This window comes from Plectropomus leopardus, chromosome 16 (assembly GCF_008729295.1).
Source record: "Plectropomus leopardus isolate mb chromosome 16, YSFRI_Pleo_2.0, whole genome shotgun sequence".
NCBI classification, from domain to species: Eukaryota; Metazoa; Chordata; class Actinopteri; order Perciformes; family Serranidae; genus Plectropomus; species Plectropomus leopardus.
Genome location: NC_056478.1, coordinates 1,262,061 through 1,284,675, shown reverse-complemented (window position 1 = coordinate 1,284,675; position 22,615 = coordinate 1,262,061). Strand labels below are relative to the sequence as shown.

Sequence of the window (22,615 nt, the reverse complement as noted above, 5' to 3'; positions counted from 1 at the left end):
CTACATGCTAAGTAGATTTTCTTATTATTGTTACTATTATTATTATTATCACAGTCTGGGATATGTCAGTGATCAGCAGCTACATTGACTGTGACAGGTCACCTAGTGGAAATAGCATGTATTTCCTCCATATGCCAAATATGGTCAAAATGACCTCATCAGGTGGAAAATAGTCAAAATGACAAATTCAGAGTCAAAAGCCCAGAATGACACCCAGAAATAATACAAGTCCTGTTTTTCTGCTCTGATGGCTGTGGGATCAAAAATGTCAGTTTGAATGGGTTTCAATGGAGCATTTTTTGACCTGAACAGTCTGAATGTAACTATTTAGTTCCACAGTGTATTTTAGACTTATTGTAGGAGCTGAGCTGGAAATTCACTGATTACACTCAAATACACAATCTGGACTACATTTAGGACACATGCATGAACACAGACAAAAATGATCAAAAAATAGAGAATGAAAAGTTCGTAAAATGCACCAAACAGTCTCCAATAAAACACCTTCCCATCGATCCAACAGTCCTCTGGCTGTGTTGCTCCACTAGGAGGAGACAATGGGCTGTAATAAACTAGTGTCAGACCTGCAGCGGACAATAAACCACAGATATAAGTGAAAAAAGGCTTAGTGTGATCACTGTAAATAACTGTGTGCAACTGAAACATGTGCAACTTTACAGTCATCACCATTAATCTTCATCCCAGACTGCACCAATCTGAACAAACGACCGAGTCTGTGGCAGGTCTGCAGTGGCACAGTTTTATTCTCTTCACAACATAACCATTAATATATCCATTCTTGTTAGTTTGGTTAAACATCAGTGATCTGAGATTAAGAGGCATGCTTTGGTTCATTGGTTTTTCTAACAGTTTAAGATTGTCTGGAGGTTTAAAATGAGAAGTCTCAGAAATTATAAAATCTTTTGGTTATTGTTGAACAACATATAGTTTCTGATAACAGCTGGTCACTGTACTTTATATCAAATACACAGGAGGAAATAATGCATTTGTTAGGGACTATTTGCAGCTGCGGATTAATCCACATTTGGTGCTCTAGTGAGGATGTGGGATTGATTGAACCCTTTGAAACCTGAGCAAATAAGTTTGATTTCTTATAGAAACATGATTAGAAGGCAATGAACAACTTAATAAGACATTAAGCAAAAGTAGCAAAAAAAGGAAAAATTACCTAAAAAATTGCCTGAAAATAAGATAAAAAAGAAAAGAAAAAAGAAGAAAAAAAAAAACATTTTAGAAAAAAACAAACAAACAAGAAAATGACTAAAAACAGTGAGAAAATGAGAAGGAGGGAGAAAGAATTATCTATATATTATATATTATTATTTTTTATTAGTAGTAATTTTCCTTTTTTTATTATGCAGTTGTTTAGGTAATATTCTTTTATCTTTTTACTAATTTCTTGCTCATTTTTGGGTCATTTCTTGTTAAGTTTTCTCAGGTCTCAAAGAGTTCAAGTGGAGTCGATCTCCTGCAGAAAACAAAACATCATCTTAAAAAATGTTAAAACAGAGAATCTGAATACGACGCAAAAAGGTTAAAAAGTCTCAGAACAACTGGTCACTTTGTAAAAATCAGCAGGTGGGAAATAATAATAAAAAAACACCAAACAGGTTAAAAGTTCTTCGAGTCAAATGTTAAAAACTCTTTTAAATGTACTTTGTTTGTGATTAACGAGTTTTCCAGGCTGTTAAACTGTCAGAAGTTAGTCAGCAGCAACATCAGTCGAAGAGTCAGAAAGCTCCGACCTCAGTTCCCCACGGTCTGTAGGGTTTACTGCTGCTGCTGTGAGGAGTCGAGGAGGAGGAGGAGGAGGAGAAGGAGGAGATGGGAGGACTGGTGGTGGCAGTGGTGGAGGTGAAGGAGGAAGGAGGGAGGATGGGGAAACCTCCGTGCAGAGTGATGGGAAACGACGCTGAGAGGGAGAGGAGGGAGGCGGAGAGAGGAGTGGGGGTGCAGGGGAGCACAAGAGACGAGGAGGAGGAGGAAGGAGAGGAGGAGGAGGAGTCTGCATGGGAGGAGAAGGAGGAGGCCGCACTGTGCTGTGACAACTCTGCCAGCCTCTGGGGGGCTCCGCCTCCTCCAGCATCTGGAGAAACAGCCAGCCCGCTCAGTCCATACTGCGCAGCAGCAACCGGCAGAGGTCGAAACGCAGCTGCGGTGGCGACTGCGGCGGCCGCAGCGGCCCAGTGGTGGGGGTGGAAGGGGTGAGGTAAAGGGGGAGGCTGCTGGTGGTGATGTGGTGAGGTCATGGTGAGGGCGGCGGCGTCACGCTGGGAGGCACAGGAGGTGAGGTGGGAGAGGAGGCGGGAGCGCAGAGGGTCGCCGGAGTCCAGGCACTCCACGGCGCTCAGGTAGCGGGAAACCTCCGTCACGCACTCCCTGAAACCCAGAGACAGGAAGTCCAGGGCCAGAGCGTGGGCGTCAAAATAACCTGCAGACACACAGAGACAGAGAGGTCAAATACGGCACAGCCCCGTTTCCACCGGCAACTCGGTTCGGCTCAGTTCACTTCAGTTCAGTTCAGCTCAGCATGGTACGGTTCGGCTTGGCTCGGCTCGGCTTGGTTAATCTCAGCTCTTCATGTAGAGGTTACGTAGAGGACGGCAGCACAAGATGCAGCAGTCAGTAGCTCCTCAAATCCTTGCTATTTTTTTGCTACATTTTGCTTTCTTTTGTTTTTTGACTCCACGGCCCCTTCTGCTGAAGCACGACTATCGTACGACAGAGAAGCACTTTTCAAAATCAGGAAAAGCTGTGTGGAGTTTGGACTGAATGCAAAAGACTGCGAGAGGATCCCCACAAATGGCATAAGCTGAGCGGCCAGTCAGACCATAGGGGAGAAATGAAACCAAAAGACGAAGAGAGGGAGGACAGCCGGCATCAGGGCAAGGCTAACCCAATCTGGACAGAGAGCTGTTGCTCTACCAACCTTCTTCTGGCTAATGTCCGCTCGCAGGAGAATTATGTGGATGAGATGGGATTGAGACTCACTCAGCAACGAATCAGAGACTGCTCTGCACACATCTTCACAGAGACATGGTTAACCCCTAACATCCCAGATCAAGCTGTTGCACTGGATGGACAGACCTTGTTCAGAGCCAACAGGACAAAAGACTCTGATGCAAATTCAAAAAATGCACTGCAGGAATTGAACGATGCCACCAGCAGCAACAAACAACCGGATGAACTTTTCATAGCAGCTGCTGATTTTAATCAACTCATCCTTCAACTCCACAGATGTAGCAGGATTTTTTGAACTTTGTTTAGAAAATGGCTAATAAATCTTCCTTCTACCTTCTTCTGCTACCTTCTCAGTTCAGCTCAGCTCAGCTCAGCTCAGTGTCCAGTTTTTTTGCGTTTCCATAACAGAAAGTTGTGGATGGGACCAACAGAACTGTTCTCACTGTGCCTCATTACTGGTCCCCCCTCTGTTAGGTCACAGGTGAATTATAGTAAGTCTGGATTCAGCGTTGGGGGTGGGGCCCCGTTTATTCCTATGAGAGCTGCTCATTAATGCACAAAGCAAAAAAAGCTCTTTTTCCAGGTATACAATATGACAAAACACCCGGATCTACTGGCCCATGAAGCAAGCGCACTAGATCCTTACAGCGACTGAGGTTTAGCACTTCGCCAGCTTGAATGAAATCTAGATATCTAGATAAATCTAGATAGTAAAATCAGTCGTTTTGTGGGCTTTCATGCTCATAAAAATATTTACTGATTTACAGACATCTATTTCCTGATGTAAGTCAATAGGGAAGAATTTTTCTGGGCCAGTGTGCATCACGTAAAACGAACGCTGTAATTCCACTTTTGGCCACTGTGTAAAATTTGCATCGGAGCCTGGTGCACTTCCTGGGGGCTTGGTTGTGGTACTGGTTGCAGACTGATCCGGTACTGAAAAGTGGAGTTAGAAACCCTGCAGCCTGTTGACTGGTCAGCAGAGAATCGACAGTGTGCTGAAGCCTGAGCTGTGGCTGCTTTAACCTGCTCATACCGTGACACCGTGACGTTTCCATCCATTAGGAAACTATGAAATAAAAGCATGTTTCAGTAGCAGAGGCACTGCAGAGAGACGGCCTGTGAACGCAGCCCACCCCCCCCCCCCACACCCCCCGCTGGCTTTATGAAAGCACTCAGCGCTGCTCAGGGTCAAGTGGTGTTTTCATCCCTGCAGCGCTTTCCCATGGACTCACCACCTCCCTCTGTCACACACACACACACACACAGTAATGTTTGACTGACATCTCGTCGCTCTGACAAACCAAACTGACTTTAAAGAGTTCACACAGACTGACAGACACGTCGCCGCACGTCTTCTGTTGAAAGCTGCATTTGAATGCATCATGAAACTGGCGGCTGACTGACAGACGACCTGCACGTCCTCAGACTGAATCTATTTAAGTATTTTCAGGTTTTTGTACCATAAAGAACTTTACAGAGCGATAACAAATGCAGTTTCCACACTGTAAATCAACAGTCTCATTAGAAACATACATTTTTATCATCTTTGGTCAAGAGTAGCATGAAACAGTCACTCAGAGAGCTCCCTCTTACCCACTGCTCAACATGCTGTCAACACAACACAATGAAACATAATGAAACACAATGAAACACAATGCAAAGAAATGTTAAGAAATGCAACACAGCAAAGCACAATGAAATGAATCACAACAACAATGAAACACAACATCACATCAAGAAATGTATGTGTTGTCTGAATCTCCAGAGTGCACAAAGATGGTTTAAATGTTGATTTTTCAGACAGTGGTTTGATTGTGGTCACCTTTCCCTGCGGTGGCCTGCAGCACCTTCAGATGGTCCACAGTCATCTGCAGAATCTCAGCCTTCTCCAGTTTAGCTGAACCCTGAAAGAGCAAACCAAACTATCAGAGCAGAGCGGATGGAAGATAAAAATATCGTTTTCCAACCATGTTCAGCAGTATTAATTGCTCTTAAATTCTTTAAACAGTGCTGTCAGCATAAGACTGTGCTGGTTTTCAGTTAAATCAAACACGACAGCAGCTGGATTCACTCGCAAAAACACCACCAAACACATAGTTCCTCAATACAATATTTTAAAAAGGGGCAGGATAAAGATACAGATTTGAGATTTATTAGGTCCGGACATGAAACCTGCAATATAAAGAATAATATAAGAGAAGAGAAACTTCTTTTTCTATACTGGTAAATATGATGCATTCTCATATGTGCACTTATTTTACCATGAAAAGTATATTTTGCAAAAAAAAAAAAGGAACTGACCTATACATTGGTCAAGTAATGTTATTATATTGAAGGCAAGAGATAAACAAACCAGCTGAAATGTTGCACTACATGATGGTTTTGTTGTGGTATGGATTTTGTCTCTTTTTCGAACTTTTTCTGGGTTTTTTGGCCGTTTTCTGCTGCTGTGTTTGTGTGTTTTCAGAGGCTGGCCGTGGCCTCATGCTGCTGGAGCTCTGCATGCACACCTGCTGCTCATTCTGCTCATCAGCTGCAGCTTAAAAACCCCACACTCACACGTCCATGCTGCCACATGTTTCTGCACCTCACAGCGGTGCTAGCACCTCCTCTGCAGTGTACTTCTCTGTGAACAAACTGCCACAATCATCCTCTGGTGTTTTTCCATTTCCAGTGCCTCATTTCTCCGACCTCAAGCCTCCCAGCCTCCCTCCACCTGTGCCTCCATCCTCAGACTCACTGTGATCTGCCCGCTTCACCCACCTGCAGACTCAACAATAACTTCGCTTTGACCTCTTTTCCCCTCTTTGTTGAGTGGTCTTGCTCTTGGCTCCACTTTAAAACCACAGTAAGTCGTTACAGGTTTTGCAGATTATGAGCACATTTTCTTTATCAGATGACAGTTATTAACCCTTAGGGCCCACTTTAATATTAAACACACTCGTATCGCTCTGTGCACAAAATGCACTTTTCAAAATCAAGCTATTAATAAAAATGATACATTAATATTATTTTCTGCTTTCAATTAGTTCATTTTAATTTATTTATATATTTTTATTTTATTTTTTTTACATCAGTCCTAATCATAAATATCAAACATTTATTAATTTTCAGAATTTTAACGCTTTTAAAAAAAAAAAAAAAAAATCATGATACCACTTTTTAGATGAAAAAGAAAATAAATAAATAAAATAATGATTTGCCATAAACTTCATGCTGAGTAGTTGTGTTTTTCTAGCTGCTGACAGTCTGGGATATGTCAGTGATCAGCAGCTACATTGATTGTGACAGGTAAATAACAAATAGCATGTATTTCCTCCATATGCCAAATATGGTCAAAATGACCTCATCAGGTGGAAAATAGTCAAAATGACAAATTCAGAGTCAAAAGCCCAGAATGACACCCAGAAATAATACAAGTCATGTGTCAGCATCTTGTTTTACATGTGATGAATTTTGTGAGAGGTAATCCATTACAGTGGTATACTGCATATCTTTTTCAGCATCAGTTTTTCTAAATTTGCCATGTCCAGAACCAAAGACTGAGTCAGCAGGAGAGTGAGACACAGACAGGTGAGATCAGACAGCAGCTCTGATGAGGATCAAAGACTGCAGTGATCAATACAGACAGAGTTTGCAGAGAAACCATCATGATTTCACACACAGTGAAATCACACTTGGAGTGTGAAACTGTGTAAATAAAATAAACAATTTTTTCAAATTAAATTAAATTTAAAAAATAAATTAAATTGAAAAGTAAAATAAAATTGCAATGAATAAAATAAAATACTTTCTGGTGTGTAAGTATCCTGCATAAGTTTATTTTAAGCTCCCTTTGTCGTCCTTCCCTCTGGTTTGAGACATATTGACCTAACAAAGTTGACTTATTGGTTCTGCTTTGAGAACCAGGATGAACATGTGTGGTTCCACAGAAACAGACTCACCTGCTTCTCAAACGCCGTGGGGACGAGCCTCCGTAACTCAGACAGACTGTTGTTGATTCTGTCTCTGCGTCTCTTCTCGATAATCTGACAAACAAAACAAAACGATAAAATCATCAAACTGTCTCTGAACTGTTAACATGTGGAGCTAATTATCTTTCATCAGTACAGATAATAACTTTACCCCTCTGCGTTTTTTCCTCGCCATCACTTGAGTGGTCGTGGTCGGTGACCCACATCTTATAAAGGACGCCTTCATGTGTCTGAAAATAATAATAACTCCATCAATGCATAAAAACCTCAGCAACATGAGTTTATCCAACACTTAAATCCAGTAGAAAAGTGGAGTGTATTTTCTCGTGATAACAGATTGAAAAACAAAACAAAAATTGAACAGTACTCCTAATGTGTTATGGGCCGTTTGGAAAAATGTCACTGAGGAACATTTTAACATTTTAAAAAAAGAAAAACTGCATTTCTGGATCATTTCTTTGTCTGATTATTAACATTCATGTGTTGTTGTTTTTTCGCCAGCAGCTGTGGCGGCAAAAGTCATGTTGGAAGTAAAATTACTCAAGTACTATACTGAAGTACAATTCTGTCATAATAAAAAAAAAGTTTTTCCCATTTACTGCTATTTCGTTCTTTACATTTATATATTTACACATTTTACACACTCGGGAAATTTATACATACTATGACTACTACAACATACTTTAACTGTATTTCTATTTCAATATTTATATTTATATACTTGGTACTTATTTCTATTTGCTATAATTCTACTGACATCAGAGCAACTGTAACGAGTCCCCCCCACCCCCCACCGGGGATCAATTAAGAAAAAGCATATTTTCTTAAGGAAATATTTTACTTTTTGCTTCATAAACTTTATTTGATACTCATAACTTACTTAAAAAAATATTTTAATTTGTGTCTAATGAACTAGAATATTCAAATCCCCTTGTGTGTGATATAAACAGAATAATAAAATAATATTCTATAACAATAAGGTTAACTTGAAATGTGTTGTATTTACTTCATTTTGTGAAGTCAACCTAAAAATAACGAGTGACATGAACTTGTTTTAGTTTTTTTTCTAAGTGATGGAAACTTAAGCAAACCAAGTTGTGTCTCCTCGCAGGATTACTTTCGTTTGAAGTGTGATTGTGAGCATCTTTAGAAAAGACCAGTGGTTGTGGAAATGAACAAAATTATACAATCAAAACAAATCCATGTTTAATTAAAAGTCCTTTTAAATAATGTGAAAAAAATGTTTGAACAACTTTATTTTCAAGAGTCTGATTAACTTAAATGTGTGTTCATAAAGAATTAAAAGATAATGTTCTTTTAGATAATGTGTAATGTGGATAATGTGATCACACATTTTAAAGTTAATTACTCATAAAAAGTTAGTTTTTCCACGTTATTTAAAAGGAATTTTAAATTGGCATTCAGGTTCCTAGATTTATAAAAGTAAGATCCGCTTGTGAGTTCAACATGAAGACTTTCCTTTAGCATTTTACATTCAACAGTGTACTAAATTATCAGTTAGAGTTAACCATTATCCACTTTTTATAAATAATAATTGAATAAAGAAGTATGTAGTCTCTGACTCACCCTGGATAAATGCTCTCACTGCCCACATCGATGGTCTCCTCCACATCACTCTCAGCCGAGCTGCTGTCCTCACAAGGCCGCTTCATGGTGCAGGGACGGCGGGGAGAGCTGGCCCCTCCGGAGGGGGGAGGACGCTTACTTCGCTTATTAAAAACAATTATTAAAAAAAAAACTACCTCTCTGGACTCCGATGATCACGGATGTTTGACGGAGTGATTTAGAGAGATTTTTCAATTTGTTCAACCTCAGAGTTGATGAAGTTTCAGGTTATTTTCCTTCAAATGCGCAAAATGTTTTCCTCTTGCAGAATTAATAATCCCCAAAAAAGTTTTCCAACATCAGCAAACGAAGAAACTGGTGAGCATGATGCATATCTCCCTGTTTATTGGTTTTCTCTTTTTTGTGTTAAATCTTCAAAAACCGTTCAGTGAAATTTGTTTTTTTTTTCTGGAGCCTCCAGGAGCTGTTTCCAGCGGTGCGTCCGGTAAATAGTCCGGGGCAGGTGGCCCGTAGGTCGGCTGCAGACTGGACTGGTGACCGGTGAGTCCTCCTCCTCCTCCTCCTCCTCCTCCTCCTTCTCCTCTGCTGGAGCTTTCCCACGGAGCCTGGGAGCTACACACACAGACACAGACACACACAGACACACACACACACACACACACACAGACACACACACACACACACACACAGAGAGAGAGAAGGAACCGCCCACGTGCCCTCAAACACAATTTTGAGATGCCTGATTTCTGCAGTCTGCTCCTCCTCTTCTGATAAAGCCGCCTGTCTGCTTGTCTGTGTGTGTGTCTGTGTGTGTGTGTGTGGGAATGAGGCCACTTTTGACAGTCAAAAAATAGTCAACAGGTTTCAGACTGAGACTGTTTTAGTGGAGCTGAACACATGCAGAATATTTATTTTATTCTACTGTTGTGTGTTCTGTGCTTAAGTTTCTTCTCATGTTTTATGGATGTATACTGTCCTGTGCTTTTGTTGTTTTTATATATTATGTAATCAGGACATCCTTTTAAAAGACATAATGGCATTACATATTTAATTAAAGGTTTACTAAATAAATGAATTAATTAAATGAAATGGCTGATGTGTAGATGGACTCAGTGATGTGTTAACGCAATAATCTGAGATTAACACACTCTGATGTGTTTTAGTTAAAGAGAGAGTTCAGCCAATGAGAGGGCGCTGACAGGTCTGTCTGAAGTCATCAGTAGGAGGAAAAAAGAGAGTGTGTGTGTGTGTGTGTGTGTGTTATAATTCTTACATTAAATCTTTGTTGGATTGCAAAAAGATTAGCAGGTGTGAAAAGACAGCCGCCTGTGTGTGTGTGTGTGTGTGTGTGTGTGTGTGTCCTCTCTCACACGATGATTAGGTTTCAGCATACACAGGCAGGAGCTGTGGGAACGTCTGACACACACACACACACACACACACACACACACACACACACACACACACCCTAACCCCTGGACCTTTGTACGTTCCCATAATGCGTGCACGTACGTGTCACGTTCTCTTCTGCATTTCCAGCACAGACTGAGATTTGTGTTTTTTTATATCACGTCCTTAGCGGCAGCGTTTCAACCTGACGCCGTCCGCTGGCGTATCATGCTGCCGCAGCAGGTGCTGCCCGGCTGTCCGGCAGCGAATCATAAAACTTCACAGTTTTCTGTCCGGCTGTGTTCTCAGCTGGCGTCGTTCAGGGCGTATCATGCGGATGCAAAAGGTGGCTTTTGGCGTCTGGATCTTACCCTGAAATTACTGCAAAAGCACTTTCACACTACATGTCACATTCACACACATTCACACACTGCTGGCCCAGGCTGCTGTACGTAGAGCTACTCAGTAACCGTTCACACACACTCACACACCGATGACGCAGCATCAGAAGCAGTTTGGTGTTCTGTAAGTGGCCTGAGGATACTTCGACGTGTTGACTGGAGGAGCCGGGATCAAACCGCTGACCTTCTGATACAGATTGGTGAGGTGGAATAACGGCGCCACATTCCCCCTTTAAACAGATTAAAAGGAGATCATTGTACGATGAGACGACCAAATCCGTCTCCTCGATTATGAGGTAAATCTAGCAGAGATGTTCTTTAAAAAATGTTTCTCAGGAAAAAGCTGAAAGTTCTCCAAAGTGAAGAACATTTGAGGAAGGTACAAGGTAGATTTAGTAGTTTGGATTTATTAGAAATTAAAATTTGTCCTGAAATCAGAGTAACAAAGTAAACAAAGTAACTCTAAACTCAGCTGAGGTTAAACAGTGGAGGAAGTGGACTCGGTTACTTTGTACACCTTTCAAATTACCAAAAAAAAAAAAAAAATAGACGCTCTCTTTAAGTGGATGTGTGTGTGTGTGTGTGTGTGTGTGTGTGTGTGTGTGTGTGTGTGTGATCAGAGAGAATAGGAGGAAGTGGTGTATTATTCTCAGTTAGACGGAGCTCGCCACCCGTCCGTCACCACGACGCCTCGGACCTCACACAACTCAACCCCTCGTTCCCACAGGACGTCCAACACACACACACACACACACACACACACACACACACACACACACACACACACTCATGTAACTTCATCAGCAAAAACAAATGTCTTAAAGTCATTTTCTAGAGGAAAAACTAAAAAATTGCTCAGAGGAAAAGTGTTCTTCCAGCATGTCAGCAGTCGTGTTTGACTTCAGTGATTTTAAACCTCCAGTTAAAACGCAGAACAGGACAATCGAACACATTAAAATGTGCAATTATTAATGTCCGTTACCGTCAGAGCAACAGTCACATTGACCAAGAGTGCTATTTAAAAGTCACTTAAACGCCCCCAAAGTGATCAGCTCAGACAGTTTCTGTTAGTTATTCCAAGAGGAAGAGGCGGCAAATTTAAAAGCTTTTTTGCAAACTTAAAACCAGCAAAATATCAACGTCGTTTGACATCTTCAATATCAACTTGACATTGGCGTCAGACGTTGTCCTGTCACGCGACATCACAGCCTAAACAAACAAATGTCATCACCTGACAGCACCGGTGGCCGGCTGGGTTGGTTTTTTTGAAAACATTTTCGTGTGAACTCTTCTTTGAAAATCTCTCCGAGCTCCAAAAATTGAAACAGTTCAGCTCTGCGCGTGTAAATGTTCTGTGACGTCACGGCAGCTTTTTTAATGACAAGCATCAAGGAAAGGCTCATAATTCTTAATGCTGATCACTACTCCAGATTTTTATGGTATTTAAAAAAAAAATATACACAACAAAGAAATAACATCAGTGGTAAAAAAAAAATAATCCCCAAACTCTTCTTGAGGTATTCTGGTGTCCTGGAGATGGGACGACCATGTCAATACAATGTCCTGTTTTAAGAAGAGCTCGGGACATCTGTCATCATGTCATCCCCTGTGTCTCCGCTTATTTCCTGTCAGCTCTCCAACATCTTTATATTAACTAAAATGACCCAGAAATTAAAAAAATAAAACCAAAAAAACATTTTCCTAATTTCCCAATGATGGAGATCTGGATCCTTTTGTCTATTAATATTTTGTTTTTTATCACATTATTTTCCATTAAAAAAAAAATTCAAACTATTTTTTGTTTCAACAAATTCTTTAATTTCTTCTTTTTTTTTTTTGCATTTTGTATATTTTCATTTATTTTTTGAAATAGTTTCTGTGATGTTGGCATTTTGATTTAAATAATAACATTTTTTCTAAGAGCTGAGGTAAAAATCTAAAGCATGTAAAGATCAGTGTGTGTGTGTTTGTGTGTGTGTGTGTGTGTGTCGAGCGGGCGAGGAGAAATTTACGGCGCTCATCAGCTGCCTTTAATTCACTCCCACACACTGCATGAATGTCTGTTGTTTGAGGACATAATGGTCTATTGTTGTGATGAAGGAAACCTGCAGACGAGTCCTCTGGGAGCGTCGTACTACCAACCTGCAGGTGCTGAGCTACTCCACTTCCTTCCTGTCACCTGACACGCGTTTCCCATCAGGACCCGAGGTGGAGGAAAGTGTGTGTGTGTGTGTGTGTGTGTGAGAGAGATCCAGGAACTTTATGTGATTCATGTCAAAATAAGACAAAACGAAGACGATCTCAGTGCAAAAAATGTGAAATCTAATTTTTTAAAACAATTTTAAACACGCAGATATTTTAAAGAGACGTTGACATCAAACATGACAGAGAGCCTTGAGACGGTGAACCTGAGACAAAAAAAGGAATCTTATCGTTATCATTCGAGTGTTTCGAGAGTCATTTCAGCGCCCACTTGACCTCTGACCTTCCTGCCACCTCTCCTCCAAACAGAGCTCAAGTTAAACAGCAGTTCAGATACCGAAGACAGAAATACTGCTGAGAAAAATGATTCAGTACACGACCAGAAAATGATTTTTTCATGCTGTTAATTTGCACAAATCAAAACGTTCCTCTGTGCATCATTGTGTTAAAGGGTAAGTCTGGTATTCCTCAACCTGGACCCTTTTTCACAAGTTTTTGTGTCTGAGTGACGAATGGGAACATTCATTTTTGAATCTGGTCCTGAGCGAAAGCGTTGCAGCCGTCGGCCATGAAACAGGCCGCAAAGCTCCGCCAATGAACGTCGACTAAAAGCGTTTATTTTTGTCACTGACATCTTAGTTTAAATAAACAGGACGTTGATTTAAAGTCGACAGAAACAAAATAAAATCTTCAAAAGTCGATGTTCTCACAAGTCACTTTTACAGACACGTTTACATTAATAAAGAGAGTCCAGGTTGAAAAATATCAAACTTGGCTTTAAAATAGACGCAGAGACGTCACGTCAGGAGTGGAGGAGGAGTGGAGGAGGAGGAGGAGGAGCAGAGGAGTTCCCAGCAGCGATGAGGAGAGTCACACGGGTCTGACTGCCGTCTGTAAACACGTCAGCTCTCGACGACCGACAGGAACCATCAGGAATCTGAGATAATCTGAGTCCAGATTATGAAGCAAATCTGTCACCAACAACACGAACCTGAGAACCTGCAGCCTGTCAACACGCTCACAGACATGCATCTGTCCACAGTCAGACCACTGAGCTGCTGAAAGACAGAGACAGAGACAGAGGGACAGAGGGAGAGACAGAGAGAGAGAGGGACAGAGACAGACAGAGACAGAGAGACAGACAGAGAGAGGTAGAGACAGAGAGAGAGACAGAGAGAGACAGAGACAGACAGAGACAGACAGAGACAGAGAGAGACAGAGACAGACAGAGACAGACAGAGACAGAGAGACAGAGACAGACAGAGACAGAGAGACAGACAGAGAGAGGGAGAGACAGACAGACAGACAGACAGACAGACAGAGAGGTGTTGCAGATTTCCTCCAGTTGTCTCTTATCTCTCTCGTCCACAGTCGTCCTCTGGTTTGGAGGGACACCCAGTCTGGAAATTCACACAGATTAGGTTTTTGAAACCTGGATAAACGTCAGTTTTTTTTTACGACTTTCACAAGCTGTTTAAGAAATTAGTATATCAGTAAAAGATGAAAAGAAAATGCCCTTAAAATGAGGAATATTTATATAAAAAGGGCACATTTAAAGAAAAATTTAATTAAAAACGGACAGATATGTAAATTTGTAATAACTATAATTATATTTTAAATTAATTAGAGAAAAAAATGTACACTTTTTTAAATTTCAGCACTTTGACTTTGAAAATCATTTTTTATTCTTATTTCCAGGAAATTTTCTTTCACCTTTTTTTAATTTTTATTATTTTTTTTACAAATTCTTGGCCCATGAAGTTGCTCGTTGCCTTCTTTTCATGTTTTTGAGAGAAATCAAACCAATTTTTTGATCTCTCAAAGTGTTTAAGTGCTTTTATAAAGGCTTTATTTGTTCACCCGAGGCTGCTGGAGTGTGTTTGTTCTCTTTCGCTGCCGACGGTTTTATGACAGAGACATTTCTGTCCGCAGAGTTTCAGATGACAGACATTTATTTTATTTTATGATCTTGAATTTGTCTCCTCTCTACACGCGACTTTCAAGATCAGTGTCCCTCTGTACTGTTTATCCTCCTGACTTGCAGCAACATCTTCAGAGTCCTGTATTTTCCTGGATTAATAAATAAATATGAATAAATTATAAATAAAAATAAATTAATAAAACAATAAATAAAAACATTAAATAAAAATAAATAAAACAACAAATAAATAAGTAAATAAAATAAATTAAAGCAATAAATTAACAAACGAATGAATAAATAATACAGAAATAAATAAATAAATAATCATGTTCTTCATCATCTTCACCAGCTGTCATTAAAAAAACTAATCTCCTCTCTTCATGTCAGTATGTGTGAGAGTCTGTGTTTGCTGTGAGTGAGCTCCACTTTTCTCTCCGACGTCCTGTTCAGCATTTGTCTCACCTCGGGAGGCTTCAACACACATTCCTGCTATGGCCTGTACATAAAACACACACACACACACACACACACACACACACAACTCAAAATCAACGAAAAAGCCTTGAATGATGTCATCAGGCAGCTCCCCACCATCAGACGCTTGATGTGCGTGTCGACACATTCTCAAATATCGCCGCTTTGGTCGGCACCGTCACGCCTGCATATCACGCACTGCGTCTTTTGTTGACGCTCTGGGACGGCGTGTTATTTCACGGCTGTTACGTGCATCGAGTCTTTTCAAAGCACACTTCAGTTTTCTTGGGAAACGTGCAGTTTCTGCTCTGCTGATGCAAACAGTCAACAGTGTTTTTACATGATGTTAGAAAAAGTGGAATTATTGTTTCAGTGTGACAAAAACATGTAAACATGTTAGTCCGCCTCAAATCGAACTAAATCGAATTTATTGAAATCGGACTGATCCGCCCAGATTATGTGACTGGAAGTCGAGTTATTCCTTCATAACTCTTCATAACGCTTCAGTCGACTTTAACTGGACTCGGTCTTCTGTGCGTGCTACTCATCACCGCGCCGGCCTCCTCAGTGCAGCATATGTCAGTTATTAAAAAATGACTTAAAAAAGTTTTGATTTAACTTTGAGCAAACTGCAGATCTCAGATCAGTTTGATAGTTCTTCTGCCTGCGGACATTCTCGTCTTCGGGAACGTGACCCGGCTCATTGTGGCCCTCTGACCCCACACGTTCCTCTGACGGGGGGCCGCTGCCTGCGTGTGTGTGTGTGTGTGTGTGTGTTGACATTTCTTGCACATTCTAGAGAGAGAAAGTGGGTGTGGGAAAGACCTGCTCACCATCTCCGTCTCCCCGACACACTCACACTCTCACACACGGTCAGCTGATGTCCAACTCCCCCAACTCTCCCAGCACTTTATCTGTGTGTGTGTGTGTGTGTGTGTGTGTGTGTGTGTGTGTGTGTGTGTGTGTGTGTCTCGTCTGAGAGCAGAGCTGCTGGGAAAGTCCCCTCAGCTTCAGTAATATTTCACTGTGACCACACGTCAGACTCTCAGCTTCTATTTTACATTTTATGCCCTAAAATAAACAAGTTTTCTCCAGTGTGTCATTGTCTTGATTAGTTCCTCTCTGTATGTATACCTGTGTTCCCCTCTGTCCTCTGTCAGTTTTCCCCCGCCATGTTCCTGTTGTCTCTGCTGTGTTCCTGTTGTCTCTGCCGCTTCATTCCTGCCATCTCTGCTGTGTTCCTGTTGTCTCTGCTGTGTTCCTGTTGTCTCTGCTGTGTTCCCGCTGTGTCTGCCGCTTTGTTCCTGTTGTCTCTGCTGTGTTCCTGTTGTCTCTGCCGCTTCGTTCCTGTTGTCTCTGTTGTGTTCCTGTTGTCTCTGCTGTGTTCCTGTTGTCGCTGCCGCTTCGTTCCTGTTGTCTCTGTTGTGTTCCTGTTGTCTCTGCTGTGTTCCTGTTGTCGCTGCCGCTTCGTTCCTGTTGTCTCTGCTGTGTTCCTGTTGTCTCTGCCGCTTCGTTCCTGTTGTCTCTGTTGTGTTCCTGTTGTCTCTGCTGTGTTCCTGTTGTCTCTGCTGTGTTGCTGTTGTCTCTGCTGTGTTCCTGTTGTCTCTGCTGCTTCGTCGTTCCTGTTGTCTCTGTTGTGTTCCTGTTGTCTCTGCTGTGTTCCTGTTGTCTCTGCCGCTTCGTTCCTGTTGTCTCTGCTGTGTTCCTGTTGTCTCTGCTGTGTTCCTGTTGTCTCTGCCGCTTCGTTCCTGTTGTCTCTGTTGTGTTCCTGTTGTCTCTGCTGTGTTCCTGTTGTCTCTGCCGCTTCATTCCTGTTGTCTCTGCTGTGTTCCTGTTGTCTCTGCCGCTTCGTTCCTGTTGTCTCTGCTGTGTTCCCACCGTGTTCTTCACCTGAGTTCTTTTCATTAACCTGCTTTGTTTCAGTCTAGTTTTTGCTCTTATTTTATTTGCACTTTGTATTTTTCTGTATGTTTTGCATTTTGGGTCGTCATCCTGCCTCACACCTGACAACATTCATATAATGTGGGACGTGATGGGTTAGGGTTAGGATTCCTCGTTTTTCACATTTTTCGGTCATCTCTGTTTTCTAAGATTCATTTTTATTTCTGGTAAAAAGCCGACGCTCAAGGCATTTCTCATCAAATGAGCGAAAAGAAAAGTCCAGTTTCTACATTTCCCATCAAATACGGAGCACGAGAAGCTCCAGCAGTGTTTGACCCTCGTGAAGAGGATGAAGGGGAATTCTTTGTGAGTAAAGTTGCACTTTAAGTGAATTAACATCTTGAGCGATGAAAGAAAGGAAGGAAGAGTTGGAGGGGAGAGAGGATGGAGGGAGAAAAGGATAATTGTGTGTTTCTGCAGTGAAAGAGTTATTCTTTGGTGCTGCTGAGAGGCGATCATTGTTGAGAGGAGTTCATCAGTGGGACCGGTCATTCGAGATCACACACCCTGATAGTCGCCCTCAGACCTGATCTCCACGAGCCGCCGGAGGAGGCTTACCCAAGATTATCTCCTCGATTCGGCACCGAAACTGTGACCACAACTCTGAGAGGTCGGCGGTTTAATCGTTCATTTGTTCTGGCATCATGTGCATAATCTCAGAAATGTTATCTTTAGGTGGTTTTCCATTAACACTTGAATTGTGCAAACTGAAATTGTGAATATAAAAAGGCAAAAACAAGTTTTTACGCACACATGAGGTGGTATTATAAAATGTTGGCGATTTTATTTTTTAAGGTTTTGGAAAGTAAAGCATTTTGCTGTTTTTCATTTCAAAGTTTTTAGTGATTTTGTTTTTTTACAAAGACATTTTTTTAAAAAAAATGTATCCTTTTAAATTTTCCTGCAATTTTTTTTTCTTCAAAATATTTGGGTGATTTTTTTTCTTTAATAATTGTTTGCAATTTTTAGAGAAAAAAAAGTTGTTTTTTTTAAAATTTCAGCCAGAAACTTTAAAAATAGAAATTATCATTTGATTTTCAAACATAAACGTCCTAAAATCCTAGAAACAAGTAAAATCCCAGAGATATCCTAATATCCTAAAAATGTCCGAAAATCCCTGAAAAAATGAAGCCATATCTGTACAAACTGCAACGGAAACATATTTTCTGATTTTTTATTTTTTAAATTTTTTTTAGGATTTGATCTGAGGTAAAAACAAAATCTACACACACACTAAAGAGAGGACATATGCACGTTATGTGCTGACATGTTTGTGCAGAGTATTGGATTATTACGTTTCTTTAATTGCAAAAATTAAAGGTTTGTATAAAAAATTATATATTTAAAATAATGTATTTTTTTTTTTTTCATTATTTCGCTTTTATGTTAATAGCAAAGACTTCAAACTTACAACGCAAAGTCAAAAATCAGTTGCTGTATATGAGGGTTGTGTGGTGATGCGGTCGCTGATGGTGAGTTCAGGTGTTTGTGGGAAGGTGGGAAAATGTCCACGCTGATTTGTTTCTTGTCCCCGTCCTCCTCGTCCCCCCCCTCTGGTCCCCTGCTTTTCCCAGGCCTGCTCTCCCAGGGTGTTTGACCCGACTTCATGCCCCTCTCTGCCCTCTCTCTGCCCCCTGCTGCAGCCACACAGACTCTTATTGTAGCAGAGCCTACGCCTGTCACTACCCATCACACACACACACACACACACACACACACACACACACACACACACACACACACACACACACACACACACACACACACACACACACACACACACACACACACACACACACACACACACACACACACACACACACACACACACACACACACACTCACACACACACTCACACACACTCACACACACACACACACACACACACTCACACACACTCACACACACACATATTCAGGTTGTTGAGTCTGCTGTAAACTGTCACCTGTCACATTCTTCCTGACGTTCGGTTCTGTTTTTCTTAATGTGACGTTCATGTACACACCTAAGTGTGTGTGTGAGAGAGAGTGTGTGTGTGTGTGTGTGTGTGTGTGTGTGTGTTTTATGTGTTTCGTACTCCTGGTTGTATGAATGCTTGTAGGCCTCTGTGTGTTTCAGTGTGTGTGTTTCAGTGTGCGAGTGCCTGTCTTTCATGTCTATTTTAATGTCTAATTAATTCTGAGGACTACACACACACACACACACACACACACACACACACACACACACTTAATTTTTTTTTTTGTGGCACGATCTCGGCAGGAAAATCAGCGATGGGTCACTAAAAGAATCACCCATGTTTTGATGCTAAGAAGCTGCAGGAAATGCAGCAACAACGCGCTCTCGTCCGTCACCGTTACCGTGATGTCAACAAATGCACGTGATAGGACGATGCAGCACGTCGTTTTGTTTACATATCAGCACATGGCGACCTGCACGGACCGTCACGATGGTCAGGACTCGTCAAAAGAGCTGATGTGTCAACACGGGAAGTTGTTTTTGTTTGCACAAGTTGTTTGTCCTTCACTCAACGGTCCACCCAGCTGCCTCCTTAAGTTACACGTGGAAGCTCCTGGTGGTGCCATTCACCGGTGTACCATAACAACGCCACCGGTGGTGTCCGAGCGTGTTCTCGACGCAGAGGATGACTTTTGGCGTCGCGCTCGCATGCCAAAAGCACTGACAGAGCGGATGTGCTCGTTACCGGCAGCATTTCAACGTGACGCTTTTCTGTGGTGGATCATGCAGACATGACAACATCCGTCCAGCTGTGATGTCACCTGACGCCGTCCCGCAGCGTATCATACAGCCGCGAAAAACAGCTTTTGGCGTCAGGATCTTATACTGAAAGCGGCAGCTTATGACAACTTCTGAATGAGAACCAGCTGCATTCACACGCCTACAACCATCGAGAGCAGTTTACTCCTACATGCGGACTGGAGAAACTGGGGATTAAACCGCACACGTACCGATAATGGACGACTCACATCCGAGTCACCGCTGCCTGATTTCAGTCAGGAACACGGTTATTAAACCAGTGAGTACATAAACGGCTCCAGTCCCGGATCCAGTCAGGAAACATGTCTCTCAGAGAGTATTTAAAGCCGTTCGGGACTCTGAGCCTGAGAATCTGACTTCAGGGACCGAAACCAAACAATTGCTGTCGTGCCTCTCGCCGCCTGAGTCAAAAACACACACACACACACACACACACAGCCGAACACACACACACACTCCGGCCGCCGTGCACCACTTCCCCTCTTTCTGCCGCTCCAACATCCTAACGCTGCTAACGCTGCTCTCGCTCGCAGCTCTCGCTCGCAGCTCTCTTTCTTCTTCTCTCTCTGATTAATTACCACTAAATCACCTTCAGTCACGACTCGACGGGCGGCGTTTCTTTCTCAGAGTCCTTCACTCTCTTCCTCCTTTTCTCCGACTTCCCTCCTTCTTCTGTGGTATTTCTGACGGTCCTCCTGCTCTCGCATTGTTCTGCAGTAAACTGGAGGGTTGCTCATTCGCTGGCGCTCGGCTTGTTTTTCTCCTGATTTTATTTCTCCGGCGCAGAAACCAAAACTCGTGCTGCTTCACACATTCACACCTGAGAGCTTCCAAACACAAACACGGTTTAACAGTCGATCAAGGCCTCGTTTAAACGAGAGCGGCCGTGCTGAAAACCGAAAACGCTTTCCTTTGCATTTTTAAAAAACACCTGCGTTCATATGAAAATGTGTAAAAATGATCCTCGTGTACACAGATCCTCAAAAAACAACCAAAAACGCTGCAGTCTGCACGCCAGGCGATGTAACTGAGATAATGACACACCTTAGCAACACCACACGCATGTGCATAAAGGCGTTCCTCTACAGAGCGGCGAGTACAAACAAACAAGAAAACGATGGCGAACGCAAGCACGAGAACCAACAGCGTTAACAACCTCAGTAGAGTCAGCAGCACAAATGCAGCTCTGTAGTCCGCCTTTGTTCTTTTTGTTGGCCTCCTGCTCACGCTGCGGTTTTGTCTGAAATGTACAATGTGGTCAGATGCGATACGATACGATACGATACGATACGATACGATACGATACGATACGATACGATACGATACGATACGATACGATACGATGCAATACACTTTAGTGTCCCCTTGGGGAAATTTGTCATTAAAAATACATTTTTAATGATGTGTCAGCAGATCAAAAGTCCAGCGGAGGCTCAGCACAAAGTTATTCTGCAGGAAGTTCATCAAAGACAAAAAGTGTTAAAATTTCAAAAAGTTTAATAAAACTGTTTGACTTCTGGTTTTCCCCCTCAGTCACCGAGGAGGCACGAAAGGAAGGGTGTGTGTGTGTGTGTGTGTGTGTTTGTGTGCGTATGTCTGCATCTGCTCCCACGTTCAGATTACACACATCTTCACACACACACACACACACACACACACACACACACACACACACACACACACACACAGCTGCTGCTGCGTTACATAAGAAGAGAACAGTGAACGAGAGGAAACGAGGGAGGAAGAGAAAGAAAGAGAAACAGAAATGTGACACAAACACAAAGAAAGCAAAATAATAATAATAATAACAATAACAAAAACAACAACAACAACAACAAACAATAATAAATAATAATAACAATAATAATAATAATGATTTTTCCTGTGCTGCATTCAGACAGAGAAAACTGCTGTGACCCACTTGGCAAAAAATACTCTACAAACTGAAAGAAATTAGTGAAAGGTGAAAAGAAAATGACTTGAAAATTTGGATATTAGATCATACCTTTTACTAATTTGTTTTCATTTCACTAAATGTCCAGGAAAATATGTAATTACTATATTATTTATAATAATGTTATATATTTCAAAATATATACATGTGATTTAAAAAAAAAAAATTCAGCAATTTTCAGGTCATTTTCTTCTTCTTTCTTTCTTTCAAGTTTTTTATTTTTATACTTTTCCCCCCTTTTTTCAGGTGATTTTCAGGTAACTTTTTTTTAAAAACGTATTTATTGCTTATTTTGGGCGCTCATTGTCTTCTCCCCGTGTTTTTGAAGGAAATCAAACCATTTTTCAAACTGTCAAATGCTGTCCTGTGCCGAAGACTAACGGTGGAAGATATGAGCGTAACAGTTTTATAATATCTGTGTTTGGAGGAGATTTGGACACGCTGTCTTTAAGATGATGTTACAGACGCGTTTCCATGGTAACCAGGCTTCTCAGCGTCTCTGCACAGACTTTGTTTTTTTCTTCGTCTCGTCATGAACCTTAAAGTGATGTCATAAACTGCACGATTCTCTCCAGTTTGTGGTTTGAGTGGGTTTTTTTTAGGATTTCCTGCTGCTCAGCTCAGCTCTCTGACCATCTATTTTTAGACTTGTCGACCTTTGACCCCTGCTGCTTTATTTAGGCCCGTAAACAGTCTGAGAAACGAGCGGGATTTCCCCAACATGCTGCTTTTATTTCAGTGATGCTGTGCGTGTTTTCTGCAGAAAACCAGACGCACATTTTTCACTTTTCCTTTAACTTTTCTCACGAGAAACAACAGTTCGCTTTCTGTGCGAAGAAATCTGTGAAAACCAAGATGAAACTTCTGAGGGGCTTCAGCACTTTATTACTGTCTCTGATGGATGAAGACAAAAGACAGACACTGTCCTGCAGGAGGACACCTTTTTATAACTTTCTTTTCTTTTATTATTATGAGAAGCAGATCAAGAGAACGTCAGACACAGATCTG

At 41.6% G+C, this 22,615-nt stretch overlaps 1 protein-coding gene across 1 annotated transcript; it reads right to left on the bottom strand.

Moving 5' to 3' along the window:
- Nucleotides 1–1,390: 1,390 nt before the first annotated feature.
- Nucleotides 1,391–9,076, bottom strand: hey2 (hes-related family bHLH transcription factor with YRPW motif 2). The gene is made up of 5 exons (XM_042503638.1): nucleotides 8,547–9,076; nucleotides 7,111–7,189; nucleotides 6,930–7,013; nucleotides 4,808–4,889; nucleotides 1,391–2,452 (listed from the first exon to the last, which is right to left on the bottom strand). Exons 1-5 carry the CDS (start codon nucleotides 8,630–8,632, stop codon nucleotides 1,752–1,754), a joined length of 1,032 nt encoding a protein of 343 aa, XP_042359572.1. The 5' UTR covers nucleotides 8,633–9,076; the 3' UTR covers nucleotides 1,391–1,751.
- Nucleotides 9,077–22,615: the final 13,539 nt, after the last annotated feature.